Source organism: Aplysia californica, unplaced genomic scaffold, assembly GCF_000002075.1.
Source record: "Aplysia californica isolate F4 #8 unplaced genomic scaffold, AplCal3.0 scaffold00262, whole genome shotgun sequence".
NCBI classification, from domain to species: Eukaryota; Metazoa; Mollusca; class Gastropoda; order Aplysiida; family Aplysiidae; genus Aplysia; species Aplysia californica.
The window spans coordinates 89,304-115,692 of record NW_004797532.1 but is presented as its reverse complement, the minus strand read 5'-3'; the positions used below and the strand labels follow the sequence as shown (position 1 = coordinate 115,692).

The window sequence follows — 26,389 nt, the reverse complement described above, 5'->3', positions numbered from 1 at the left end:
GGAGGGGGGGGGTAAGAAAAAAGAAGAGGAAAAAGGATCTGATGAAGGACAAGAATTAGAATGAAGAGGAGAATTTGCAAAAATAAGAAGAATAATGGTGGGGAAGAGTAGAAGACAATAGAAATTGACATCCTAAAGATGAATTTTGTAAAATGAAAATTGGAGAAAAAATATGAGAAAAGATCATTCAGAAAATGAATTTAAGAAGAAGAAGAATGGAAAGAAGAAAAGAGGGTATTTCTTAGAAAATGAATTAAGAAGTTGGAGAATGAGCTTTCTCAGAAGATTAATCAAGTTTTTAAAAAAATAACACCCAGTAAGAAAGAGTTGTCTGAGAGGGAGAAAAGAGGAAAAAAGGCTAAAGATAAAGGGGAAGGTGTGGAGGAGGACTGAAAAAAAAAGATTTTTAAAATGTGATCGTGGGGAAAGAGGAAGAAGATGGGTTCAGTTGTTGCATTTAGTTTATCCCTGTCCCTGTGTTATGTTTTTGTTTGACTCTGTTTGTTGACTGTACCAAGCAAAAGTTAGCAACTGTGCCTTGTGTTACCACTACCAGCATATCTACTGGAAATTCTAATCAGTTTTAGAAACACATTTGTTTCTGGCCTGCTTTATTGTATGATGACTGACACTCCCAATACAAGTTCTTTCAGTATAGATTTTTTGTCGGTGGCCTAGTGGTTAGGCTCTCAGACTCTCAACCATAAGGTCATGTGTTTGAATCTCGTCAGGGACCCGGCGTTGTGTCCTTGGCAAAGGCACTTTACACAAATTTTCCTCACTTCACACAGGTGAGAATGGGTACCTAGCTATAGACCGTGAAAGATCTTGTCAGTTTAGTAATGTCTGAGCTGCTTGCACTGTATGCTTCCTGAGAAGCTGAGATGGTTTCTGAGTGTTCTATGGTCTGCTGGGGTAATAATATATTGTAAAGCGCACATAGCTTGCTGTAGAGCAGGGTTATGCACAATACAAATGCAATTTATTATTATTAGATTTTTTTGTTCATGGCAGTCTGTAACAACAGCTGTGTATCGTCATCAGTGTGTACATGGGGGTGTGTGCAAGTGTTTTGGGTTTTCTTTTTAATGTAAGAGTCTATGTTCAAGAATGTATTAGAGAGAGAGAGAGAGAGAGAGAGTTGGATGGGGATGAAGATAGAGGGAAAGGATCACTATTGGAACTGTACTGTACAGCTCTCAAACTGGGCAGGTGGTAATGTACTTTTGCTATAGCATGTTCACTTTCATCTTTCCGCGTTAAAAAAAAGATCTTGCCCATTTATGAATTTACCAACGCTCATGAAACTTCTATAGGCCAGCAACTGAACAAAATTTAATTTTTTTTACTTTGATACAGTTCTTAAAAAGTTTCTCTATTTGGGCCCAGTATTAAAAACCGCCCTTTTGGTCCATACACAGGATAACTAAAATAAAATAATTTACTTTTACCTTTTCTACAACTTGCTCATTTTGAGACAGCAACACCACCCTATCCCTGCATTTCAGTGTAAGCTTGTAAATTTCCTCCCTAGAATGTAGACGTCTTCACTTGAGTCTCGGAAAGTACTTAACTACCTATTGGGCAATGTTTCATAGGCATGTGATAAAGTGTGGTATTGATTAAAATGGGTCAACCTTTTTAGGTATTAGGTATATGCTGGAAATCCCTTATTATTATTTTGACCTGCTTCAGGCTTACATCATAGAAAATGTATCAGAGCCCTAGTGTGTAGAGACCTTCATTGATGGGCTTTTAGATTCTATTGTAACTCCAACTTATAGACCCGCATGCAAATTCCCAAGAAAATTAAACATCGTGATTTGTTTTTAGTGTTTTGACCACGGTCAAATGAAAGTGAACAAGCTTTTGTGGGTTCCACTCAACCCAAGTGTGCTGAGCTCAAAACTCAAAGTGACCTTTAGCCTTTACTGGGTTCTGTTTCCAGATCTGTCCAAGATGCCGGAGAAGAAAAAGGCTGCCCAGACTCCCATCAAGACTAAGCGAGTGGCGGCAAGACTCAATGGCCGTTCATCGGAAACGGAGAACTCTTCAAAGTCCAATGCTGACAGGTGTTGTACTCTAACAGTTTCTTCATTTTTATACGGAATGCACGAAAACAATATGGCTACCCCAGATTACCAAAGTTCTGTCTCATTAACACTTGCCTTTTGAGATATTTGAGTTGGAAGTTTTCACACATTATATCTCCTTCTACTGAGGAAACAAATTGACATGGTTTTATCTCAGAAAAAAAGAAGAAATGGGAGTTTTAACTTTTACATATTGTGATGTACAGGGAAGTATAGAGGGAGGCCCCAGATACTCTCAGGACTATCCATCTTTACAAATTGGCAGTCATTGCAACTTTTTTTTCTTCAATTTTATGTAAATCAGATTGAAATACCCTTGATTTCAATTTCTAAAATGTATTTTCCATTCTTCTACCACAACCCATTCCCCCCTGCCTAGTTTATAAAGAAGAAAAACAATCAAGCCCCAACAGTCTACATCACTACATCATTAGCAGGCGTCGCACCCTCTGTGCACTCCTGGTAGTCGTGTACCCTTTGAGAAACATTGATTAAATGTTGTGTGTGAGTTTGTATTTTTGGGAGCAGTGGGGTAATTTGGGGGGGGGGGGGGGGTCGCTGATACAATATGTTAGTCTTCTCTGAAGTAAAAGACGTAGGCTGATACAGAGTACTCCTGTAACTGCTGAAGATAGTTTTATTGACCTTTCCAATCAGTTGTTGGCCTGAAAGAACTTGAGATTTTGTTGTGAAAAATAAATATTTATCTCTTAGGCTTCAGGCATTGAGCTTAACAAACCTCTTAAGAAAAACTAAGAAACAGGTTAATTGTGAGCTCTGTTGATGTCATACTTGAATCTGATTAGGATGGCCCTGGTCGAGTTCTCATCCAGAACACTCGAGAAGTTCTGTTGTGAAAGGAGTTTTTATGGCTCTGCATCAATCCAACCCTCCCCACCCCCACTCCGCCCTGTTGCATGTTTAGACTTTTCAAAAGTGGTCATCTTTGCAGGGTCAAACCTTAGAATAGTAAATTTATATCATTTTGTTAGAAACAGTACTATTCACAATTGGAAAGATAACTAACCATAACTTCTTTTAACACCCCCCGCACAGTTTTGAGTCGAAGCCTCCTCTACCACCATGCCACAAGTCGGACGACAAACCAGTCCTGTCGTCTGCATCCAGGTCTGTGGAGCGTTCCTCCTCGAGCAGCACTCGGCCCAAACTGTCACCAAAGTCCTCCAAGTCAGAGCCCCACATTTCCCCGCGAGGCTCCTCCTCACCACATCGCAGTGCTGCCAACACCAGTAGCACAGGGGGAGACAGCAGGCCTGCCGATCCTCAGGAGAAAAATTCCATTGTGGATAAGATTAAGACCATGGGGCAAAGGTGAATACCGCTTTTGTTGGGAGGTACCATATATCATCACGTATAGGGTGCATGTGCTGATAAGACTCAGGCAGACTTAAAAGGCTTTTTAGAAGTGCTTAAGTTCCTTTACGCTCTGTTTAAAATACTCTGTATATCCACAATACAGCTGAGAGACGCTCTTTGGGGTAAATATTTAAGGGAAACTTATGCATGAGCCACCTCATTTTGAGTGACCATAGTATTAACTGTAGCACTGGCATATATTGACAACTTAACTCTTTGAACCCCATTGGAAGTGGCGGTAATAGCCCTGTTGCCCATCGGACGCTGGGAGCGACCAGTACAAGTGACATGTGTTTCGTTTTATTTAGTGCTAGTTTTTGCTTGTTTTTCAGAACTATTCTTGAACCAAGTTTTTTAGTAATGACTAAGCCTTTGTTTCCGCTATTTAGAAGTTGTAGGCAAGCTTTTGGGGTTATAATGAGACATAGTGCATCAGGTTTAGGTGACTGTAGAAAAAAACTCTGGGAAACAGTAGAAAAAACTCAGGGCTTTAAGAGTTGACCCCCCCCAACCACCAATGAAGGGATGGTAAACACATAGTTCCAAGGCTAAAAACTTACACAAGCAGGACGTAACTTGACGAATTTTTTCTATTTACATAGCTCTAAGTACAATTTCTATAGTACTTTCATATTTTTAGCACGGATAATACTGATCATGAATATGCATCACATATGTTTCAGTGAGAACAAGAAGAAGAAGGACATTCCGCGATGGCTGAAGAAAGATGGAGCGACAGGTATTGATCTGTGTTCTTTGTTTTGCTTTGTTTAGATCGTAGACTTGAATTGTAATGTCCTGGATGAAGCACAGTCATGGCTGCTCCTTTTTGCTTTCTCTAAAAAAACTTTACTGCGCTGGGAAACACCATGGGCGGGCAAGTGAAGGGCAAAACACCAGTCTCACTGTAGTGTAGTTAGCGCATCTTTCCCTCTTTAACTTTCATATACCCCCCAGGGCGGTGCCACTGACTGAAGTGTCTTTAGGCCATTCCCAAAGGGGGGATATTTCTCGTTCGTACACAGTAGAATTGTAACTGGGCTGATTCATTAATGTCACGCTCACAACTGTGCCTGATCTACAACAGGGAACTGCTGCTTTTTCTTTCCTAATTGTTCCTGTTGTCATTTTCCTCTACTTCTTTTGTATGTTTGTCACTCTCTTGTGACCCGCTATATCCTGGGTGATTTCATAGTCAAAGCAAACTTTATGCTGTTGAAGCTAGAGAGGTGAGCAGAGTAAGTCTGATTCCCTGTAAGAACTTCTCTGTTGACATCCACCCCTTGGCGCTCATATGACCTAATACAGTTGCGAGCGCCTGTACTAAAAAAAAGCAAAAAACGTTCATATGTTTCCAAATAATAGAGTCAATGGTTCGCTTGATGGTGAACTGGGATTATTTCAGAATGCGTTGTCTTGGATATTATAATGCTACCCCATGATTTAGATATAATTTTTAAAATTTAGTTTTGAGTCTGTTAAAGAACTGTGTGACAGACGCTTTGCTCGCTGTATCAGACTTTTACAGAAATGGATAAGAAATGGGGAGGAGTGTCATTGGGTTGTGACACAATTAGTTACAATTTGGCTAAGATACAGAAGTTTGTGGGTGGTTGGTGTCCATGTGAGGATCAATATATTCTTATCCTTTCTGGACGTTAATTCATCTGGAGGACATGTTGTTCTGATGAGGGTCGAGTGTGCCACTTTCAAATCAACTTTACATTCACTCAATTTGGGTGTTGCGCATTTTAAATGAGGTACCAGCAGAACTGCATTTACTTAATATTTCAATGTATGGAACTTTGACCTCTGATGAAAAAAAAGATCAGAGATTTAATTCGGTGAATTCATAGTCATTATTCATTGTTCTTATCTTTGGACTTCTTCTGTTGTGCTCTGGGTCAGGGTTCCAAAAACCAAAAAATGATTTTGTTTTCACTGAATAATTCTTTGAAAGACAATTACCACCACCACCGCAACCACCACGACCCCTCCTCTTTAAACCCTTTTCCCACAATCCTGTGGATGGACAACTTCACTGGATGTTTTTTTCCCCACTTCAGGTGAAGATGGAGAGGCCAGAGGAGATAAAACAGGCCTCAATAATCCTGATGAGACAGATCTGCAGAAACAGCTGGATGAGGAATTTGAGAGATTCTCTTCTGCTGGGTGAGTGTCGGTCTGTCTGTGTCTGTCTGTCTTTGCATTTATCTTTCTCCCCCCCCCCCCTCTCTTTTTCTCTCTCTCTAACCCCCCGGGGCGGTGCTACTGACTGAAGTGTCTTTAGGCCATTCCCAAAGGGGGGATATTAACCTGTTCTTATGCACAGTAGAATTATAAATGGGCTGATTCATTGATGTCATGCTCATAACTGTGCCTGAACTGCAACAGGGAAGTGCTGCTTTTTCTTTCCTTATCCTTACTATCGCCATTTTTCCTCTACTTCTTTTGTATGTTTGTCACACTCTTGTGACCCGCTATTTCCGGGATGCCTTGGTAGTCAAAGCAGACTTTGTACTGTTGAAGCTAGAGAGGTGAGCAGAGTAAGTCTGATTCCGTGTAAGGACTTCTCTGTTGACATCCACCCTTTAGCGCTCATATGACCTTATGCAGTTGCGAGCACCGTAAAACCTGTACTAAAACTAAATATCTCTCTCTCTCTTTCTCTCTCTCTCTCTCTCTCTCTCTCTCTCTCTCTCTCTCTCTCTCTCTCTCCCCCTCTCCCCCACCCTCCCTCCCTTCCTCTGGGGGATAGGGTAATTTGTGATTTGTGCCAAAGTTTCTTTCAATTGGTCAGAAACTGTCTCTTGACTAGGTTCTTGTCATTGTGATAATATGGTATAATGGGTTTTTTGTAAGCCGTGCCACTTTTTTTCTGCTTTCTATATATTATGTATTGTTACTTCATGGGTTTTTAAAAAATCTCTCTTTCTTTCTCAGAACTGAGGATCAAAACAAAGGCGATGGGGCTCCAGGCGGTAAGTAATGGGTCTATTGACTAGCATACATCTACCGCAGATTAATTTTCTGGCATGCATTGTATGTGTCCATTGGCTTGTGCTCAAGTCTTAACTCAAGGGAAGAAATGAGCCGGGGTCATTTGGACAGGAGATTGTCTTGAACAAGTTCTACTGTATTTTAATTTGTTATGATGTGATTGCTATGATACAAATATTTTAATTAGAAGTGTATGAAGTCTGCTTCACTTTTCTTCAACTCTATCGAAACGAAACTTTCTACCGTTCCTTGTTCAGAGGAGGAGGACACCATCACTCCCATGAAGAAGATTGAAAAGTCCCGGGCCAAGTGGCGTCGGAAAGAGGAGGACCTGGAGGAGTCCTGGGGGTCTTTGTCCTTCTTCAACAAGTCTCAGCGAGGACGCCTCTCAATAGACATGGGTGGTCAGTATTGTGTTTATGGAGGAATGGGGCTGTATGTTGGTGCCTAGTTTGTTTTGTTTGGGGTTTTTTGGCGTGTTTTCCGGGGGATAGTGGGTGGGGGGGTGAAGGTCAGTGGTGGTGGTTGGGGGAGGGGGGGGGATGAAGTTCGGTGATGGTGCTGGGGGGATGAAGGTCATGCAGTGCAGGGTAAGTATGAGGTAAGAGGAGAATGCCACCAATAACTAGTGACTTTAAGGATAACAAAAAACAAAGCTGTTGAGCAAGCTGTTTGATCTGTCTTTTTTTAAACCTGCGTCAACCTTTTTTGATAATACAATTGTTTCTAGCTCTTTCATTCTGTTTTCAATGGCATCAGGGAAGAGAAACTGTTTCATTCTTGGGGACTCCTCTTAAGAATATTTTCATGTCTGCGTGGGGAAAATACCACAAGACGCATTTGCTTGAACTAAATAACAGGGCTATAAAGGTGAAATATCGATTTTCTTACAAAAATTGAGTTCCAGTACAATGTTATTCTTTAGCCATTTATCTACCAATATTTACAAGGAATTTTGTTTATTTTACACGAAAATGTATTTTGAACTCATTCGGGACTCATTGCACCCAGAGACGCGCGATTTTGGTTCATCTTCGAAAGTTTGCCATTTTTTTCCCTTTTGATATTTCTAAAGTCTGTTTTCACTATCTACACATTCAACATTTGAACTTTGTTATAGATATAATACAATTTGCCTGGATTTATTCCTAAACTTACCAGAACCCTTTCAACTGTGATGTATGAGAATGAGACCCCAAAAATTTTTTTTTCCCTCTCAGTGAAGAAATGCAGAAACAAACAAGATAAAGTTACAACACAACTACAATGCAGCTAAGAACACCTCACAACGCAATCTACAGTCCACAAATACTGTGAAGAAATTGTTCCAGTCACCTCACTGTGAATAGTCCTTCTTTGTATGATACTCCTCGAAGATCTGTGTTCTTTGTCGCCTCGACTGCCTTCATAAATCGCCACAGAAAATTACAAAAAAGATTACGCTAAACTGTCAAGAGTAAATAAATACAAAATACAATATGGCTTAGCAATGTCGAACTGAAGTTTGTTCCCTCGATCATCTTGGTTTGTGCAGCCACAACAGTCAAGAAAAGCTATCGGATGTATGCGTCCGATGCAACTTCAAGGGAGCTCAAGGCTATCGGACATATATGTCCGATGTGTCCCGAATGAGTTATAGATGTTTTTTGACTATGGTCACCTTAGATAATAACAAGAATTAGGTGTGAACATTTGCTATCAGAACTTACATTGCAGAAAATTTCTGTCACTCATTCATAAAAACAAATCCCATCACACTGCACACCAAAGGTCATCTTAGGTAATAATTTGCTGTCAGAACCTACATTGCAGAAAATTTCTGTCTCTCATTCATAAAAACAAATCTCATCACACTGCATACCAAAATTTAGGTCAGCTTGTGACCTTCCTCAAACTGAATTGGGCATGAATGTATCAAAACAACATTTGTGCATTCATATCCTATTGCATTTTATGAGCAAAGCCATTTTTTAAAATTTCTAGCATTTTTTATTGACTATGATTGGTACGACTCATTTATGAAAAAAAATCGTCCTTTTGACACAGCATATTAAAATGTAGGTCAACTCGTGTCCTTTCTGGTGGTGTGTAGTGCGCATGAGTACATAGAAACAAAAGGAAGGGAGGCTCTGAGCATATTTATCCTCGGATAATTCGTGGGCAAAGCAAAGCAATTTTGCAAAATTTATAGTCATATTTTACCCTGAATTTGCTTTGAAAATGTTTTGATGACACTTTGAAATTGTTTAGTTTTTTAAAACAGCTTTTTAACGTTACTTTGAGTAGTAACTGTGTTGTCAAGAGTTTTTGAAACAAACAACATGGATAGCTTATCAATCGATATTCATTTTAGGGAAGAACTCAATCTGGACCTAAAAGAAAACTTTAGAGCTATTTTCCCCAAAACTTTGTTTCAGCATCGTATCGAACAATTTTAATCAGATCTCATGAGTTCTGAAGCTATCTTATAAATTTTTTAAGCAAGTTGTTCAGAAAGATTTTTGTACCAGAAAGTGTAATGATATATACAACTCCTCAAAATGCATCATCCGATACTTTTTACGAGGCACACACATCTTTAGTCTGTAAGATTTACACTTCAAATAAATGTTAAAAACAAATTTTTGAATCTTTTAAGTGCTGGCGGGGTCTACTGTTTCTGTTTCTCTTCAGCTTTATGATTGTTCTAACCTGTTGTGAATGTAATGTGGCCTTTGTCAGTGTCACTCATCGAAAATTACATTTCAACACCGAGGTGAAACTCTGAAAGTGAATGAAGTTTTGGAAACATGTACACAGTAGCATGGGTCTTATTCCACCTTCTTTTTTCACTCTATCAGATGATGAACTAGACGAATACTTGGCTCCAAGCAAGAAACCATCAGTAGAGGCAGAACCGGCTCCAAAACTGACATTGCCAGAGGACAATTGGTCTGATGAGTAAGTAATCTTGTTATTGAAGACTGGAGTTTCTTTCCAGGGCCTTTCATGAATTTTGGATTGTTTTCATTACCATGTGAAATTCCAAGTACAGTCGAACCTGCTTTTACAAAAACCTGTCGTTAACGGAATCTCCCCGCTCCCCCCTTGATATATTCCTCTTTAATTAAATGTGTAAAACGGAAACCTGTCCAACGCGGAAACGGAAAGAAAAATTCGCTCCCTTCCGAGGGTTTCAACTGTCTAAGACGAAAAATGCTTTGCCCGCTCAGCCCTGATTTGAAACAAAACTCGCAAGTTTGGTTCCGCCGGCTCTAAACTTAATGCCATGCCGCTGGGCGAGGAAGGGGAGAGGGGTGCAATTTGGGAGGTAGATGTTACCCCATCATGTAAGCCCTGAACATTGCAGATGGTCAGTGTAGTGTGGGTGTGAAATCTCACTACTGCCCGTGAGAGTGCTCGAGTAGAGAGCCCCTATGGAAACTTTCCTGGGTAGCCAGAAGCCAGAGGTGTGAAATTAGATTGACCAATGCCTGCCACCCTGATCATATGGCCAGTGGAGAAAAGAGATCCTCGAATCGTTATTACAATGATGGCAGTGAGGGGTGGCATTGGTGGGTGGGGGCTAAGGGTGAAAGCAAAGGAGATGTTCAAACGTTTCTGTTTTTAATAGGTCAAACAGTGGTCCTATGAAAGGCAAGCACTGGTGGTAATTGGATAAGTAAGACTGATGCATGTCATTATCAGATTTGATAGCAATTGAGAGGTGTGAATTTTTAACTGCTGCTTGCCGATCGGACTAGCGATCCTTGATCCCACGGGCTGGGCCTTTGGACACCCCCCCAATCTTCATCTCCCTCTAAATTCCCCTGTCTAAGATGGAAAATGTCTACGACGCAATTTTTTTCTGGCTCCCTTGCGATTCCGTCTTACACAGGTTCGACTGTAACTTTATTGTTTGATGTTTTGCTGTGGTTTGATACGAAGTCAGTGTTCTATTTGAAAGCTCTTTCTTTCTTTTTTTACATTTTAGTCATTATTAGATAAAAGTCTGTAGGATTTTTTCTTTTTCATCAAGGAGAGAGAAAGGCAATGAAAAAAAAAGATTTTTAGATCGTAATTTTGCAGTGTGCACTATATAGCTACTAGTGTGTATCAATTCACAGTATTGATTATGGCCGTGCATTTCCCACTTTCTATATTCTTTGGAAAAAAAAATTTAACGACGAAGGAGGGATTTCAATTCATACAGCTTTTAAGGAGGCAAATGATTCAGTTTTTTGGGAGAAACCTAGCCAAAAGCCAATGATATTTCATTCGTCTGCACAGCATCTCTCAGTGCTGTTTTGTTCATTAAGGCTTCTTTTCACTTTCCACCCCACCATGTTGACTCATTTTCACACACACACACACACACACGTACACCAACACGCACGCACGTACGCACGCACACACATACATGCACACACAGAGATGGGGAGTTCACCATCCCTGAGCTGCCTTCTGGCCGTGAGCTGGTCATCAACATCAAGACAACCTGGGGTGACCATCACTATGTGGGACTGACTGGGGTGCAGCTCTTTTCCAGCCAGGGGGAACAGGTGCAAGTGACAAAGGTAAGCATTTTGAGAAAGGGATAGAGAGGTTATGTATATCTGTGTCAGGGAGAGAGATAGAGAGAGTGAGAGAGAAGAGGTTGTTTTTTTTTGGGGGGGGGGGAGGTATATACATGATGAAGAGAGTGAGAGAGACGTTTATGTATATCTGTGTCAGGGAGAGAGAGAGAGAGAGAGAGTTTGGGGGGAGGTATATACATGACGAAGAGAGAGTGAGATAGAGAAGTTTATGTATATCTGTGTCAGGGAGAGATGGAGAGAGTTGTATATCTGTGTTGGAGAGAGAGAGAGGTTTATGTATATATTTGACGGAGAGAGAGAGAGGTTTACATATGTCTATGTTGGAGAGAGAGAGAGAGAATGAGGAGTGAATTTTTTTATGTGTGAAATGGAGATAAGAAAGAGATAAAGTACCTTGAGTGTCTTTGTCTGTGTTTATTTTCGTAAAAGTGGTCACGTTTGTCACTGTACTTGAGCCAAGACTTAACTTTCGTTGTGTCAAAGAAATCTTAGCAACGTTAGTGCTTGGCGGGTGTGGTTTGCTCCTTCTTTTCTGTCAAACATCTATTCACCTTGGTCTCTCCTCCTTTTATTGTGTTTATTCTCTCTCTTGCTCTTTTTAACTCCCAGTGGAGCACAGGCCATCAACAGCATTACTCCAGCGAAGCCTGTCCTGAGCATCCTTTTCTCTCTGTTTCCATGATGTCCCCGCTTTTTAAATTTCAGCTTGTACCGCTCGTCTCCATGTCATCTTTGGTCTTCCCTTCTTTCGTTTTCCTTGTGGGTTCCACGTTAAAGCCTGCCTGATGATGCTTGACAGGGGTCTCCTCAGAGTGTGTCCAATCCATTTCCATTTCTTCACCTGTATGTCTTCCTTTATTGGCCTTTGGCTTGTTCTCTCCCACAGTTGAGCATTAGTGACTCGATCGTACCACTTGATCCCCACTATCCTTCGTAGGCATCCATTTACGAAGCTCTGCAGTTTTCTTGCTGCTGATGCTGTGAGCCTCCATGTCTCTGAACCAGACAGTAGAACAGTCTTCACGTTTGTTTTGAAGATCCTCAGCTTGGTGTTCAATCCCAGTTCCTTAGACATCCATATATTCCTGAGAATGATGAATGCTGCTCTTGCCTTTTGGATTTTGACCTTGATGTCTTCGTCTGTTCCCCCTGCCTTGTTGATGACACTTCCCAGGTAGATGAAGGATTCAACATCCGCCAATGGTGCCCCTTGCAGTGTGATAGGAACATCGGCTGCATTCATTCGTAGAACTTTCGTTTTATCCGTGTGAATATGGAGTCCAGCACTACGGAAGAAGGTCCCGAGGCGATCTGTTTTCTGTTGCATCTGGGCTCGACTGTGAGAAAGAAGTGCCAAGTCGTCGGCAAAGTCCAAGTCTTCCAGCTGATTGGAAAGGGTCCACTGTATGCCACTGCGTTGTCCCGATGTTGTCCATCTCATTATCCAATCCACTGCTAATAAAAAGAGAAAATGCGATAGCAGGCATCCCTGCCTCACTCCTGTATTAACTTCAAACGAGTCTGTCCGCTGCCCTCCAAGTAAGACACTGCAACTCATTCCCTCATACATCTTCTTGATCAATCTCACAAACTTGTCAGGTATTCCGTAGTGGCGCATGAGCTTCCATATTGAGTCCCTATCTAGGCTGTCAAAAGCTTTCTCGTAGTCAACAAAGTTAACATACAGGGAAGAGTTCCACTCTGTGGACTGCTCCATTATTATCCTCAAAGTTGCAATCTGATCTGTACATGATCTCTTTTTACGAAATCCTGCCTGCTCCTCTCTTAGTTTTACATCCACGGCTTCCTTCAGTTTTTCCAGTATGGTACGACTTAAAATCTTCCCAGAAATGGACAGGAGCATGATTCCTCTGTAGTTTTTACACTCATGCAGGTCTCCTTTCTTGGGTAGTTTCACGAGCAATCCCTTTCTCCAATCCTGTGGAAATTCTTTGCTGTCCCATATCTTGCCAATAATTCCATGAAGAATCCCTGCCGCAGTGTCGATATCCGCCCTGAGAACTTCTGGGGGAATTCCATCTGGGCCGGCTGCCTTGCCTGCTTTCTGGTGTCCTATGGCCTCCTTGATCTCCTCTAAACTGGGCTTTTCTTCACTCACCCCCAGATCAATCTCTGCTGGTGGAATGTCAAACTGTTTTTCTGGCCTTGGTCTGTTCAGTATCTCTTTGAAATGCTCCTTCCAGCATTCTTTCTGTTCGTCTGGATTTGTGAGAAGCTTCCCCTCTTTATCCTTCTCTGGCACATCTGCATTCTTGTATCTGCCTGCAAGTTTCTTGGTAGTTTCATACAGTCCTCTCCTGCCCCTGCTGCTTCCTCTGCCTCGCGCGCTAGGTCATCTACATAGTTTCTTTTGTCTTTCCTTACGCTGACTTTTACCTCCTTCATTGCTTTGGTGTATTCTTCTTGGGCCTTTGCTTTGGCTGCTCTTGTCTTGCTCCTGTTTACTTGCTCCTTTTTCTTTTTCCTGTCTTCTATCTTCCTCAGAGTGGTGGTCGATATCCAAGGCTTGTGCTCAAGTTTCCGTTTCCCCAATACCTCTAGACACACAGTGGTCCAGCAGCCTTCTTTTATTGCCTCCCATGTTTCTTCCACGCTGCTATCCTCGCCTAATGTTTCCAACACTTGGAACCTGTTCTTAACCGCTACATTAAACTCCTCTCTTGACGATGGCTCTCTCAGAAATTCCATGTTGTACCGGTACCTCTGATTATTGACACTTCCCTGTCTTCGCTTTAGTTTTAGTCGGATTCTTGAAATGAGCAGATGATGGTCCAAAGCTACGTCTGCACCCCTGTAAACTCTGACATCCCTTATTGATCTCCTGAATTTCTTGTTGACACATATGTGGTCAATCTGGTTTTCAGTTTGTTGGTCTGGCGACACCCATGTTGATTTGTGTATCTGTTTATGTGGGAAAACAGTCCCTCCTATCATGAGCCCATTCTTTGCACATATTTCTGCAAAGAGTTCTCCATTCTCGTTTCTGACTCCAAGTCCATGTTTCCCCATGATTTCCTCAAAGCCTACATTGTCACTGCCTACCTTAGCGTTGAAGTCTCCCATTAAAATCAAAATGTCCTTCCTTCTAACCTGATCAATAGTATTTTGTAGCATTTTATAGAAAGTCTCTTTCACATCCTGGTCCTTATCATTGGTGGGGGTATATCCCTGGATAACATGAAGGTTGATGTCTTTCTTCTGTGAACGGAATTCAGCTGATATTAGTCGCGGGCCCTCTGCTTTCCATCCTATCAAAGCCCGCTTGGCATGTGTTGATAACAGAATACCTACTCCTTCTGTATGTATGCTGCGATTTTTCCTCCAGATGTCCAGCGTAGAGAACTGTTTCCCCTGAAGCAAGTTGGCACTCCCCTGCATTCGTCCATCTCGCCTCACAGAGACCCAATATGTCCAGTTGGTAGCCCTCAATCTCTCTTGCAACCTGCAGTGCCTTCCCTGCCTCGTACATTGTACGAACATTCCAGGTGCCAAGTCTGGTGGTTCTTCTGGTCAACAGGAGGTTTCTCGGCTTGGTGGCTTCCTTTCGGCTTTCACCACCCTGCGTCATTCTACACTCCATAGTCTCTCCTCTCCTCGGCGATGAAGGTCCTCCATCTTCCAGAACTGGCAGTCGTGTTGTTTTTGCTGTTGATGTTTTTGTAGCTGCTTTTTGTTTTATGGGAAAGGGCTGCTAACCCTTTGCCCAACCGACCTTAATCGTCTTCTACGACATGCGCGGTACGGATACAGTGGTCCTATTCTTTGCTCCCCTGTCTTTTGGACAGGGCCCCGAGAACCACACGCAAATTGTGTTTATTACTCTCTTGTAACACCTCCAATCTTCAGTACTTATATTACCAAATTGTGTTGCAAGTGTCGTAAAACTTACTAAAACAAAAAAATCTGAGCAGCATGTGCTTGTGGTTGCAAGCTCACTGGGCCCAGGTCAGTAGTTTTTCTTGATAAAAGTTTCAGTTTTTAAAGTTTTGGCCCTTATTGCTGATGGCCCTGATCTGAAAGGTCCTAGGAGGGTCTTCTTCTTAATTTTATCACTCCCTGCTTTTTTCCTCAGATTTGGGCCAACCCTAGTGACATAAACATCCTTCCAGAGTATGCAAAAGACCCACGTGTAGTTGGCAATCTCATTGACAACGTGAATCGAACTCGGGATGATGTGCACATGTGGCTGGCTCCGTTCACTGTTGGAAACAACCACCTCATCTACATGACGTTTGCAAAGCCATGTCAGCTTGCCATGGTCAGGGTGTGGGTGAGCATTTGTTTTTAAAATCCTTTTTTTTTTTCATCATAAGCGGGACAGGGAGGAGTCCCACTGTCTCATCAAACTAGGGCAAAAGTGGTAGGTTGCCCAGCTTAAGCCACATATCATGTACCAGAGAGCAGTGGTATCTTTTCTCTGCTCTGTACTTACTTTGCCTTCTGTCCAGCTTTCCTTCATGCAGGTCTGTTTGCCAAGAGAAAATGCATATACCCAGCTGGGTGAAATCTTGTCAAACATGTGCTGTTACACAAACACTCACACACACACACACACACACACACACACACACACACACACACACACACACACACACACTTATTAGGGAAAGGGGGCACTTGATCACATATATACACATTCTCTCTCACACAGGCATAACACTTCTAAGCACCCACACATTCTCCCTGCTTCCCCAATCTCTCTCTCTCTCTCCTCTCTCTCTCTCTCTCTCTCTCTCTCTCTCTCTCTCTCTCTCTCTCTCTCTCTCTCTCTCTCTCCCTCTCTCTCTCTCTCTCTCTCTCTCTCTCTCACACACACACACACACACACACACACACACACACACACACACAAACACACAAAATCTCTCTCTCTCTCTTCTCCCTCTCTCTTCTCTCTCTCTCTATCACACACACACACACACACACACACACACTCACACAAACACACACATAATCTCTCTCTCTCTCTCTCTCTACCTCTCTCTCTTCTCCCTCTCTCTTCTCTCTCTCTCTCTCTCTCTCTCTCTCTCTCTCTCTCTCTCTCTCTCACACACACACACACACACACGCACACATACACATATGCATGCACACTCACTAGCAAACACCAAGCAGAAAATTAAAAGCTTTGCCTCGATTTCAGAACTACAACAAATCTCGCATCCACTCCTTCCGTGGAGCCAAAGATATCATCATCACCTTAGATGGTACTGAGATTTTCAAGGGGGAGATTGCCAGAGCTTGTGGTGGTATTGAAGGAGGGACAGAGGCATTTGGAGATGTAAGTGCTATTGCAATCTTCTGGTATCATAAAAAGTAATTGTAAACACTCAAAATTGATTCTTTTTGTATTTTTGATTGTCAAAATGTGGTCAGAATGAAAAAAAAAAAGCACTATCACATAAGATTCACATAGACTAGAAAAGCTAATGCTAAAAGCTGGAAGTAGCAGCATTTTTAAAGAACTGTTTCCAATTGTTTGTGAGCTTTTTAATGAGGAAATACCTCTGGTGATTTTTTATAAACTAGCGCCTGTGGTATAATAGTTTGGTTCTTCTCCATTTCATTCAGAAGACGTGATGTGAGGAGGTCTATTTTATGAGTCTATCTTTTACTGCTGAAGTGACTGGATCGATAACAACAACAACAACTGCTGAAGTGTTGTATCTTTCTTTTTGCGGGTTGGTCTTGATAGACAGGGTTGAAGCCCCCAGTCTGCTGTCCCCATCAAGCAATTTGTCATGTTGTGACTTTGGTTGTTTCCAGACGATTTTGTTCACGACTGACGAGACCATCCTGGAAGCTGTGTCAAAGAACGATGATGCCTTCGAGGGAGAAATGTTGAGTGATGGAGAAGAGGATGTGCCTTTTGAGCGACCGAGCACTGCAGATGCTGATGATGATGTGAGTTTGTACACATTTGCCTTTAGCTCGGGACTCCAGACCTGAGCTTTATATATGAAATTCTGGGAGGCACCGAGCAAGTCTCTTCTTCCTTTAGTTTACAGCTGGACCTGTCCTAGATGACTACCCTTTGTTGAGAAAGATGGTCAACTTTGCCAGGTGGTCCTCTTGGACGGTGTTATTAAATTCTGGAGAAAAATACAAGGGGATAAGTGGCGAGTGATTGTCATGGACAGGTGGTCTCTAACTCTTTGAGCCCTTGCCACTGGCACACTGGTGGTCCATAAAACTACCCATATGCCCAGACACCAGTACAGTGGTGAGCGAAACCCTGTCCCCAACCCCGCCCACCTGATACAAAATGCATACAGAAAACATTTACTACACAAGACGATATTGATTATTTATGAAGATCTTTCTAAATTAGATGCTGGTAGTGAAAAGGACTACCCTGAGTGGTATATAGAATGTTATTCCGACGGTCATATTATTAATGTTGATAATATATCGCTCAGGGCTCAAAGGGTTAAAAATAGAGTTATGTAATTGTTCAAATGATTTTGTTTTATGGTATACTGAGTATTTATATCTTAGTCAGCTGGAAAAACAGGTCATGAATGCAGGTTTCATTTTCTGAAAACAATTATGCTTCATTATTAGATATTTACCTTGAAAAGAAATATTAACTTTTTATAAATAGTTCAAGGGTTTGGAATTCTAGAGTAAGTGTTTGCTACGTAAACAGTTTTAGCTACATCAGGTTAGTAATAATGAGACAAACTGCTACTTTTAACCTCATCTGGTGCTGCATAATCGCCTTTTTCATGATGTGAACTTGGGATATAACTAGCCTCCTGTCAAAAACGTCTTTTTTTCTGTATTTTATTAGCCCCTTAGTTAAAGAATAAGAAGAAAAGCCTCAATAAATTTTGTAGGTATAGTTATTTTATTATTTTTTTGTTTTCAAAGTTTTTATTTTTGCCTATTGTATCATTGGAGGAGCAACATGAACATAGTCCATGAACAGCTGGGCAAAAACGGACAACCACTATATTTATCCTTGTTCGGTCATGTTTCTGATGTAGACAGATTGTCGTCTTCCATGTAGTAAATGGCAGGCTTTGATTACTCCTCAGGATCAGGAAGATAAGAAGGTGCTTGTTGTGAGTTGTCGGACAGCTGTGTTGACCTGAGTTGTTTTTATTTGCTATAAATTCGAAGTGATAAGGCACATCAGTTTGTGAAAGACACCCCCTGCTCCTAAAAAAAGAAACCAACCTGAAAGGCATGTCTTAGCTACAGGGTTCCCACTGAAATTGGAAAACAGGGAAAGGCCGAGAATTTCATTTTCAGATTTCTTGGTTGAAAAAACACCGTGGCAGCGGGTAAAAGCAAAAATAACGTGAGAAAGCCATCGGCAGCTTTCTGGCTTACAGAAGGAAAAATTGATAAGACCTCAACAGTCTACATCACTATGTCACGTACAGCTGTCTAACTTTTAACACTATCTGTACACAGAGCTCTTTTAGTTGCTAAATGTCTCTTTTCCTTACGAAAAACATTACTTGTGCCAAAGCCAGGAATAAGACCAACATTAGGTTGACAAAATGTTCAAGAATTTCTGTTCGTTTGAGACGTTGCTGACGGCTGTAGGCCAATAAGAAAATAAAAAAAGATAAATTGGATAAAATTTGAAACTTGAAACAAACAGCTGCGGCTCACAGCATGGTGTGCAAATGATGCACAGTCAGGGTCAAAGTCTTTTGACATGTCCTGTCAGTTTTTCTTGTTTTTGCTAGAGTCACGCTGGCAGTCTGACAGTCAATAGATTGCCTCCTCCCCCCTCCCCCCTTTTTTTAAAAGACTTGACAGTGAAGAGCTTTCAGAGACCTTTTTCATCATGCCCTTGTTTACGTTACATTTTTCCTTCTACCCCTATCCTTGACCCCAAGAAAAAGTAACTATCCAAGGCTGTATTAAGGTTTTCATCTCGCCTTTGTCTGTCATCTATTCAAAAAATTTCCCTTGAAAATGGTTTTAAAATCATGGAGAAAACCTGGAAAAAAGACAGGAAATGTCTCCTTGATGGGTGGGAATCTTGTAACTATAAGGAGGACCTCATCCTAGTGTTTGAAAATATAGGAGTGCCTTATCATCTTGAAATTACAGTCTTTCTGTTGTTATTTGATCCTGCTTTATCTGTTATCTTTATCAACTTTTGTAATTCAAGTGATGCAGAAAAAGAGTATCATATTTGGACTGTATGACCATTTGAAAGGATACTGAAAATATACTCGTATTGTCAAGAGACTTCAGTTTTAAAGCCGTCGTAAAGAAATGACATCAACATGATATTTAATCTTTGTGGGTACACCAATTGTTGTGAGGACGTGTTGTTTCATGTACTTGGATGTCAATGAAAAGCTTTTATCTACCAGATTAGAGTATGCTTATGCGTGTTGGTGATAGTGCACATGACTCGTTATCTGCATCTCGATGAGCGACAAAATGCTGAGCAAAAACAAAAATCATCCGTGGTGTGAAAGATGCAAATGTACAGTTGTTTCCAAATCATGAAAATATGAAACATTTCCCTTGCTGGTCTTTCATAGTATAGTGGACAAAACAGATGTTACAATCAACAAAATTGTGTATATGCCTGAGAGAGATGATGAACAAGTAGCTTGAAAAAAAGTTAAGAGTGAATCTTACTTTTTGCATAGTTTGATTCATTACTAGGCTCAAATGGGTACTCTTGAAGGCAGGCAAAAATTATTATCAGCAGATCTCAAGATTAGTGGATATTGTATAACATTTGAGTGACTGGAATGGATCCATATGTTTTTCACATGTTCCCTGAAATCTCGGGCTACAACTGAGTTATAATGATGCATGGACACACACACATACACACACACACACACACACACACACACACACACACACACACACACACACACACACAGACACACACAGAGACAGGTGTTGGTATGTGCTACAGGTCATCCAGTATAAAGGAAATATACTGGAAAGATAATAAGTAGGATGAGATCTTGCATCAGGTTTAGCTGAGCCTTTCATGTATCAAAGAATTTTTTTTAAAAGATGACTTTTGGCTCACCAGTAGCTCTGCTGATTAGTTAGAAGTCAGTTGGGTTGATAGAGGAAAAGAAATGGAAATTTTACATTTCAAGGATATGCATAATAGTGTTTTGAAAGGAAAAAGGTTGAGCGTTCAAACATGTAAATATAATCAGAATGTTGAAATAGGAAGTCTCAGTAGAAGGTTACTGGACTGTTGTTAGTAAAGCTTATAAATACTACATGTGGCTTTATACATATTAGGCCTGACAGCTTGTCCGTGTGGACCAATGTCATATACTACAATAACATCTTTAATTCGATTTGATTTTTTAATATATTTCTAGAATTTCTTTGATTTTTGTTAGGAAATATTTTTTCATTTCTGCCATTTTTGTTTTTCTTAGATTTACTAATTCAGGGCTTTAGAGGTGATGACTGCACCATTTCAATCTATTCACCTCTGTTTTGTTTTTGTGAGATTATCTTTGAAGGTCATTACGCTGCCGCAGACCCTTTGTGAGAGTGATAGATGGATACTCTGGTGTGTTCTGCTACTTTTACTTTTTTTTCTGTGGCTACTTGTTTCTTAATCAGAGAGCTTTGTTTGAGGGCACCACTGGTAGGACCTTCTTCTTTACTTCCCTTCTGTTATTTCTGTCTGTCTGTCTTCCTTTTTTTTCCCAGCACAAAATAACCGTTATTGCATTGATGTTCTTCTCTTTACTCAAACAAACAAACGAATCAGAAGTGCCTTGTAAAATGTAGCTGTTATCATGTGGTAAAATTCGACTCAGCATCTGCACTCAGTGACCCTTTTGAGATGATTGTCTGAGTTTTGGCTATGTAGTTGTTCTCTAGCATTTATGTCTTTTAAAAACAAAGGGAAAAAACATATCAATGGTGCATGAGTAACTCATCAAATATTTTTTTTGTGGAATTTTTTTCTAAATTTTTTTTGGTGCAAAAAGACATTTGAAGAATATAGTAAGATATTGAATACAGCCTTTAAATAAGAAACTAAAATGTTTTCTTGGGTTGCATACATATATGTGTATAGAATGGACATTATACCCCCCCCCAAAGATAATGAAATAAAATAAAAAGTACAAATAAAATAAAAAGTACAAAAGTGGTGTAATATTGGAAATATGAGGTCAAATGAGCAAGTGAGAAATGTGTGGCTCAGCCTTAAAAGTGTTTGTTTCATAATGTGAACTTTATCATCACTCTCAGTTCAGAGAGAGAGAGAGAATACATTTATTTGTTGTTTTTTTTATATAGATGTGCCTGTGGGTTTTTTTGTCTGCATTCATGCTTGTTTGTGTGTTTGTTTAATAGGCTCTATGTTTGTGTGTGTATGTTCAATGGGGCTCTATGTTTTTGTGTGTTAAGATTTATATTCATTTAAACAGATCTATAGTGTGCAATGCATTGCATTTTTTGTGCATTTTCCTAGTTTTTGCCATTTTACAGATGTGTGCCTATGAGTGGCCTTTGTATTTACATATAACTGGATGTGAGTGCGATTCATGATGTCATACAGAATCTTTATTATTGTATAGTAAATGGTGGATGGTTTTCACCATCACTATAGTACCAGTTTCAAGGACTTGACAGTGAAAAGTGGCTATTTGAATCTGATTAAGGTAGACATATGTTTTTCATTGGTCCTGGATTATTTCATCTCATCCTACAGCTTTGGTGAAGCATCAGCTACTGCTCAGGCTTCTATTTGACTATTGTGGAGTTAGGCTGAAAATATATTGCCACGCACAATTGAAGTGTGATGCGAAAAAGGTCGTGCCCTCCTCTTTATTTCCTATCGGTGATTTCACTGACACGACTAGACGTGAGGAGTCTTGAGGATTTAAAAAGATTGCGTGCGTGCAGCACTTCTTCTTCGCGTGCGAACAGGCCTGCCCTGCTATCGCAGTGTTCCGCGACGCCGTGGAGATAAAACAAAAGGAGGGCCGACCACTGAGCTGTTTTAGCCTGCTCAGTGCCATTTTTTAAACACAGTCAGACGGAGTCGCGCGGAGCTATGGGATCACCACTTCCATACTAGGTGCTTGTACATTTCGCGGCGCACTTCAGTTGTGCTTGGCAGTATATTTTCAGCCTTACTCTTCCTCCAACACAGTGTGGAAAAAAAAAAGAGGAAGAGGAGGAAGCTTTCCCCACTGACCACAGTACTGTGTTAATTATGCTCTTGGAGTGTTTCTTTCTTGATTCCATGCAGTGATATAATGTATCTTTTAGTACTTTAATCTGACCTCATTGCAATGGAGAGTTGTTGTGTGTAAGGCATTAGTCAATAATTGTTTCGTTCAAATGTGAAGTAGAGATTGAAATAAAACAGCTGTCATTATAAAGGCTTGACCCACCCACCACTGCAGTCCTGGAAAGGAATGGGTTATGGGACAAGGAGGAGCCTTCAAGAGAAACAAGAGGAATGTAACTGCAGAGCCTCAGAAACCTGGAAGATTACGGACTTCTTTGGTGCATTATGTCTTTAAGTTAGGCTTATATTGATCGGTAGTCAGGAAAGTTGAGTCAAGGTATAGCATGTGTAGTTCAGCCAATCGCTCATTTGTAATTAATTTGAGAAGGGGGAATGTGCTGGTTGTATGGGAATACTTCTCCCTTTTTTTGGCGAAGAGAAATTTCGCTATTAATATGCATGTGCTCTCAGGCTTTATTATATAGCTCCCACTTGTGCTTCCACCATGTCAATTAACACAAGCTTCTTGTCCGCTTGTGATTTTTCTGTGTGCCTTTTTTATGATTATAAGGCCGATGACAGCTTAATAACATACGGTATAAATTGGCATTTCTGTGCTCGGAGAGGGGGAAAGGAGTCTGTGTCCCTCACTCAAGGATGGGAAGGATTTAACATTGGCAATGACCAGCAAAAATTATGAGAACATTGACCAGGCACTAGCAATAAATTTTTTTAATCATTTTGTTGCAATTTTGAGTAAGTTTAACATATCTGATGAACTTATAGCCCCCCCCCCAAAAGCTAAAAAAATAAATAAATAGATAAATTAGACTACAAAATGTGCTTATTTCTTTTATCTTCAGTGTTTACATCTTTTGGTTACAATGGTTGCTTACTTTCAACATTTTTATTTTATGATCATGAAGTTATTTTTTACTTCCATCAGACTCGGCCTTTCACGCGAGCTGCTGGTCTCCTCGCTGCTGCAGAAAAGGGCAAGGAGAAACAGCCTCTGTCTGCCAGGCCTGGCACCAGTATGGTGACCAGTGTGGGGGATGTGGTTGTCTACAAGGCCAACAGTGAGTACACCGCTTTGCTGGTAGTTTTTCTGCTTGTGTGTGTTTTCGCACAGGTTTACGTGATTACATGCATGCTTGTGTGTGCTTTTGTCTCAATCTTTTGCTCGTTTATATGAGTACTGTTTATATAACTTGTTTGATAATCTGAAAAGTGTATAGCAGGCTGTCTGCCAGGCCTTGTGTCAGTATGTTTCATTGTTTGTGTGTGTGTGTGTGTGTATTTTTGTGTGTGTGTAGGGGGGAGAGTGTGGACAGTTAAGTTTATGTGATAGTCTGTAAGGCTTTAAGTAGTGTACATTTATGGGTTGATGTGTTTGTGTTGAATTAAGTAAAATGCGTGTATGAAAAGGGAAACTTTATATTATAGATTATGGAAAAGGACGTTCTGTTTGGTTTTACCACCCAGAAAATGTTTATTTACTTAATTTTATAAGTGCATGCACTTTGTCAGTTTTTACTACTGGCTGATTCAACAATAAACTTGACAATATGAGAGTTGTGAAAAGAGTTAAGTGAACAGATAGAGTTCAGCTCCAGAAGATGTGCAGTAAACTGACAAGAATATAGAAACATGATTCTGTCTTTATTGAGGGTATACACGGAAAACACATCTTAAAAAAATGGTTGCTACTACATCCAATTTATTTTGTTTATCGCTCTGATGCTTTTGCACCCTGTGCACCCTTCTGTATGTTCTGGGAAATACTCAATTGTTCAGACTTACCTCTATGGGTGGTTGATGGGTACTCTGGTATGGTTTGCTCCTTTCCTTTTAAACACCTATCATCTTTATCTCTCCTCCTATTTTTATTTTTTTATTTTTGGGGGGGGGGGGGGGGCATTTAAAGAATTAATATACGACAGAGAAACCAAAATATTCCTGAAATGGTTTGTAATATACCTGGCAAATATTCATGATCCCTGTCTCTGCTTCTTCTCTCTGTATGTTACTTTTTTGTAATACCTCTAATCTTTTTCACTTTTATGACCTTATTGTGTTGCAAGTGCTGTAAAACTTTTTCTAAAACAAGACTCACCTCTTCCTTTTTCCTTCCCACAGAGATTGAGCTGTCGTTCTCCGCCACATGGGGCGACCACCACTACTTGGGCCTCACCGGACTTGAGCCTGTTGGCACTGAAGGGGAGGCAATTCCTCTCACCATGAAGATGATCACTGCTTCACCCAGCGACCTGCGCCACTTGGCCGGCAATGAGAAAGATGAGAGAACTCTAGACAAGTATGTGACTGTAGCGCTAAGTTAAACACTCTCAGTTTTTTGCATTTTTTTACCAATCAAGTTTTTTGCATAGGCTGTGAATAAAGGTTTTTTTTAACTTGATGTTGAAAAAATAAACATCAAGTGCGAAAATATTTGCCTGTGACTGGTATAATTGTTCTAAGTACACCATTTGACCTACCATGTTCTATGTGCTCGTTCTCATTATTTTCTCACACATTAAAGTGTTATGGCTGCCCAGTCAAGTCTTTATTTTTTTCTTAATCCTGCAGATGTACAGTCAGTCTTAGTGTGATTCAGTGTCTTCATTTTTTAAAATGTCATCTTGAAAGTTATTCAATCAAATAAAATATATGACATCCATGTGCAGAGATGAATTTGTGCCTCTTTCAGAAGATACACTTAACATAAGATTCTTGTGCCCATAGAGCTGCAAGAAGTTTTGGCTAAGACATGGAAACTTTGTCATATATCAATAGTTTTGGTTCAAAATGTCCTGCTCTAAAAAAGTTTATTGTAAAGTAGACCCAAAATAAATACTGTCTTGTTTTTTTCTTATTGCATCTATCATATAATACAATTTTAGAGGGTTTTTTCTAGATTTCTTGAGCATCTGGGGTGAATCTCTACAACTACACATGATGTAAGATCCTACGGCGGAATTTGTTAAGATAATTTTCCATCCCTCTTTTCTCTAATTTGCACCTAGGGTCATTGTTATATGTATTCCTCCAAAAAAGGACACTGTCTCATAACTTCATTTGTTTTCTTTTTTCTTGACTTGATTGAAAAGTGAAAGTATTCTTTTATCCTGGAAATAAGCCTTCTCTCTCTTCTCTTACAAACCCCTACCCCCCCTTCCAGGTTGATTGATGGCTCCAACGTAACTTGCCATGACTCTCACATGTGGCTCATTCCTTTTGCCGAGGGGGAGAGCCACACCGTGACCCTGACCTTCCCGCAGCAGATGCTGGTCTCAGGCGTGAGAGTGTGGAACTACAACAAAAGTCCAGAGGATACATACAGAGGGGTATGTTCCATGGGTGGTTGTTTCTCCTGCTAGTCTGGTCTCTCAGGTCATAGTTTGGCTGGATTGGTGGGCAAGTCAGATTGGCAACTGTTCAATAATTATTATTATCATCACACTCATAAGATAAATGGCTAATTTATTTTTAGCTATTTTGAGAAAATGAGAAATACCTCTTTCTTTCGAACAATTGACTCTGTGAAAGCTTGAATTTTGGTATACTAAACTGATTTTTTATTTGGATTATTCTTTTGTCCAAGTGAACTATCTTACCAAGCTAATTCTGCTCTTCTTTTTAGAACCAAAAACTCCAAACCGGCCAAAAATGACTTGAGCAATTATCTTATGAACGTGACGTTATTATAGTATTTCCACAAAAATGAACTTTCACATCTCATTTAGTGGTTGTTATTGTTAATCCATGTGCATTTAGTCTTTTGTCGGGGGAACCTTAAATGCTTCTGACGTAGAATATTCATCAGCGTGTCTCCTGCTATAGATGATTTGTTGTCTTTTTTGCTCTCATCCTAATATTACTACCAAGTGGGATTTTTTTTTTGGTAAGCGTTTTATAGCACTCGCAACTGCATAAGGTCACATGAGCACGTGGGACACACCTAATATTTTCAGTTGGTAGGAAATTTTGAATTTTGCCCAAGTGGCGGCTGAAGCCTACTCTTATCGATTCTAGACCACCAAAGGATCTTTAACGTGTGAAACTTGGACAGGGGCCCTCCGAGATTTTTCGCCCTTGTCCGAGAAGGCTAG

The 26,389-nt window shown here is 40.5% G+C and overlaps 1 protein-coding gene across 4 annotated transcripts in view; it reads left to right on the top strand.

Annotated features, from left to right (window-relative positions):
• LOC101861959 (katanin-interacting protein) overlaps nt 1-26,389 on the top strand; it is a 101,399-nt gene that overhangs the window by 59,992 nt on the left and 15,018 nt on the right. For 2 of the 4 annotated variants that reach the window (XM_005100840.3, XM_005100837.3), the window contains 15 exons: nt 1,949-2,072; nt 3,150-3,425; nt 4,154-4,209; nt 5,537-5,642; nt 6,414-6,451; nt 6,728-6,874; nt 9,311-9,410; nt 10,882-11,026; nt 15,141-15,338; nt 16,212-16,349; nt 16,835-16,972; nt 18,109-18,135; nt 23,224-23,356; nt 24,417-24,594; nt 25,459-25,624. In XM_005100840.3, the coding sequence (XP_005100897.1) occupies nt 1,949-2,072; nt 3,150-3,425; nt 4,154-4,209; nt 5,537-5,642; nt 6,414-6,451; nt 6,728-6,874; nt 9,311-9,410; nt 10,882-11,026; nt 15,141-15,338; nt 16,212-16,349; nt 16,835-16,972; nt 18,109-18,135; nt 23,224-23,356; nt 24,417-24,594; nt 25,459-25,624 (1,970 nt within the window). The remainder of the gene's footprint in view (nt 1-1,948; nt 2,073-3,149; nt 3,426-4,153; nt 4,210-5,536; nt 5,643-6,413; nt 6,452-6,727; nt 6,875-9,310; nt 9,411-10,881; nt 11,027-15,140; nt 15,339-16,211; nt 16,350-16,834; nt 16,973-18,108; nt 18,136-23,223; nt 23,357-24,416; nt 24,595-25,458; nt 25,625-26,389) is intronic. The other 2 variants (XM_005100838.3, XM_005100839.3) reach the window with 2 other exon arrangements.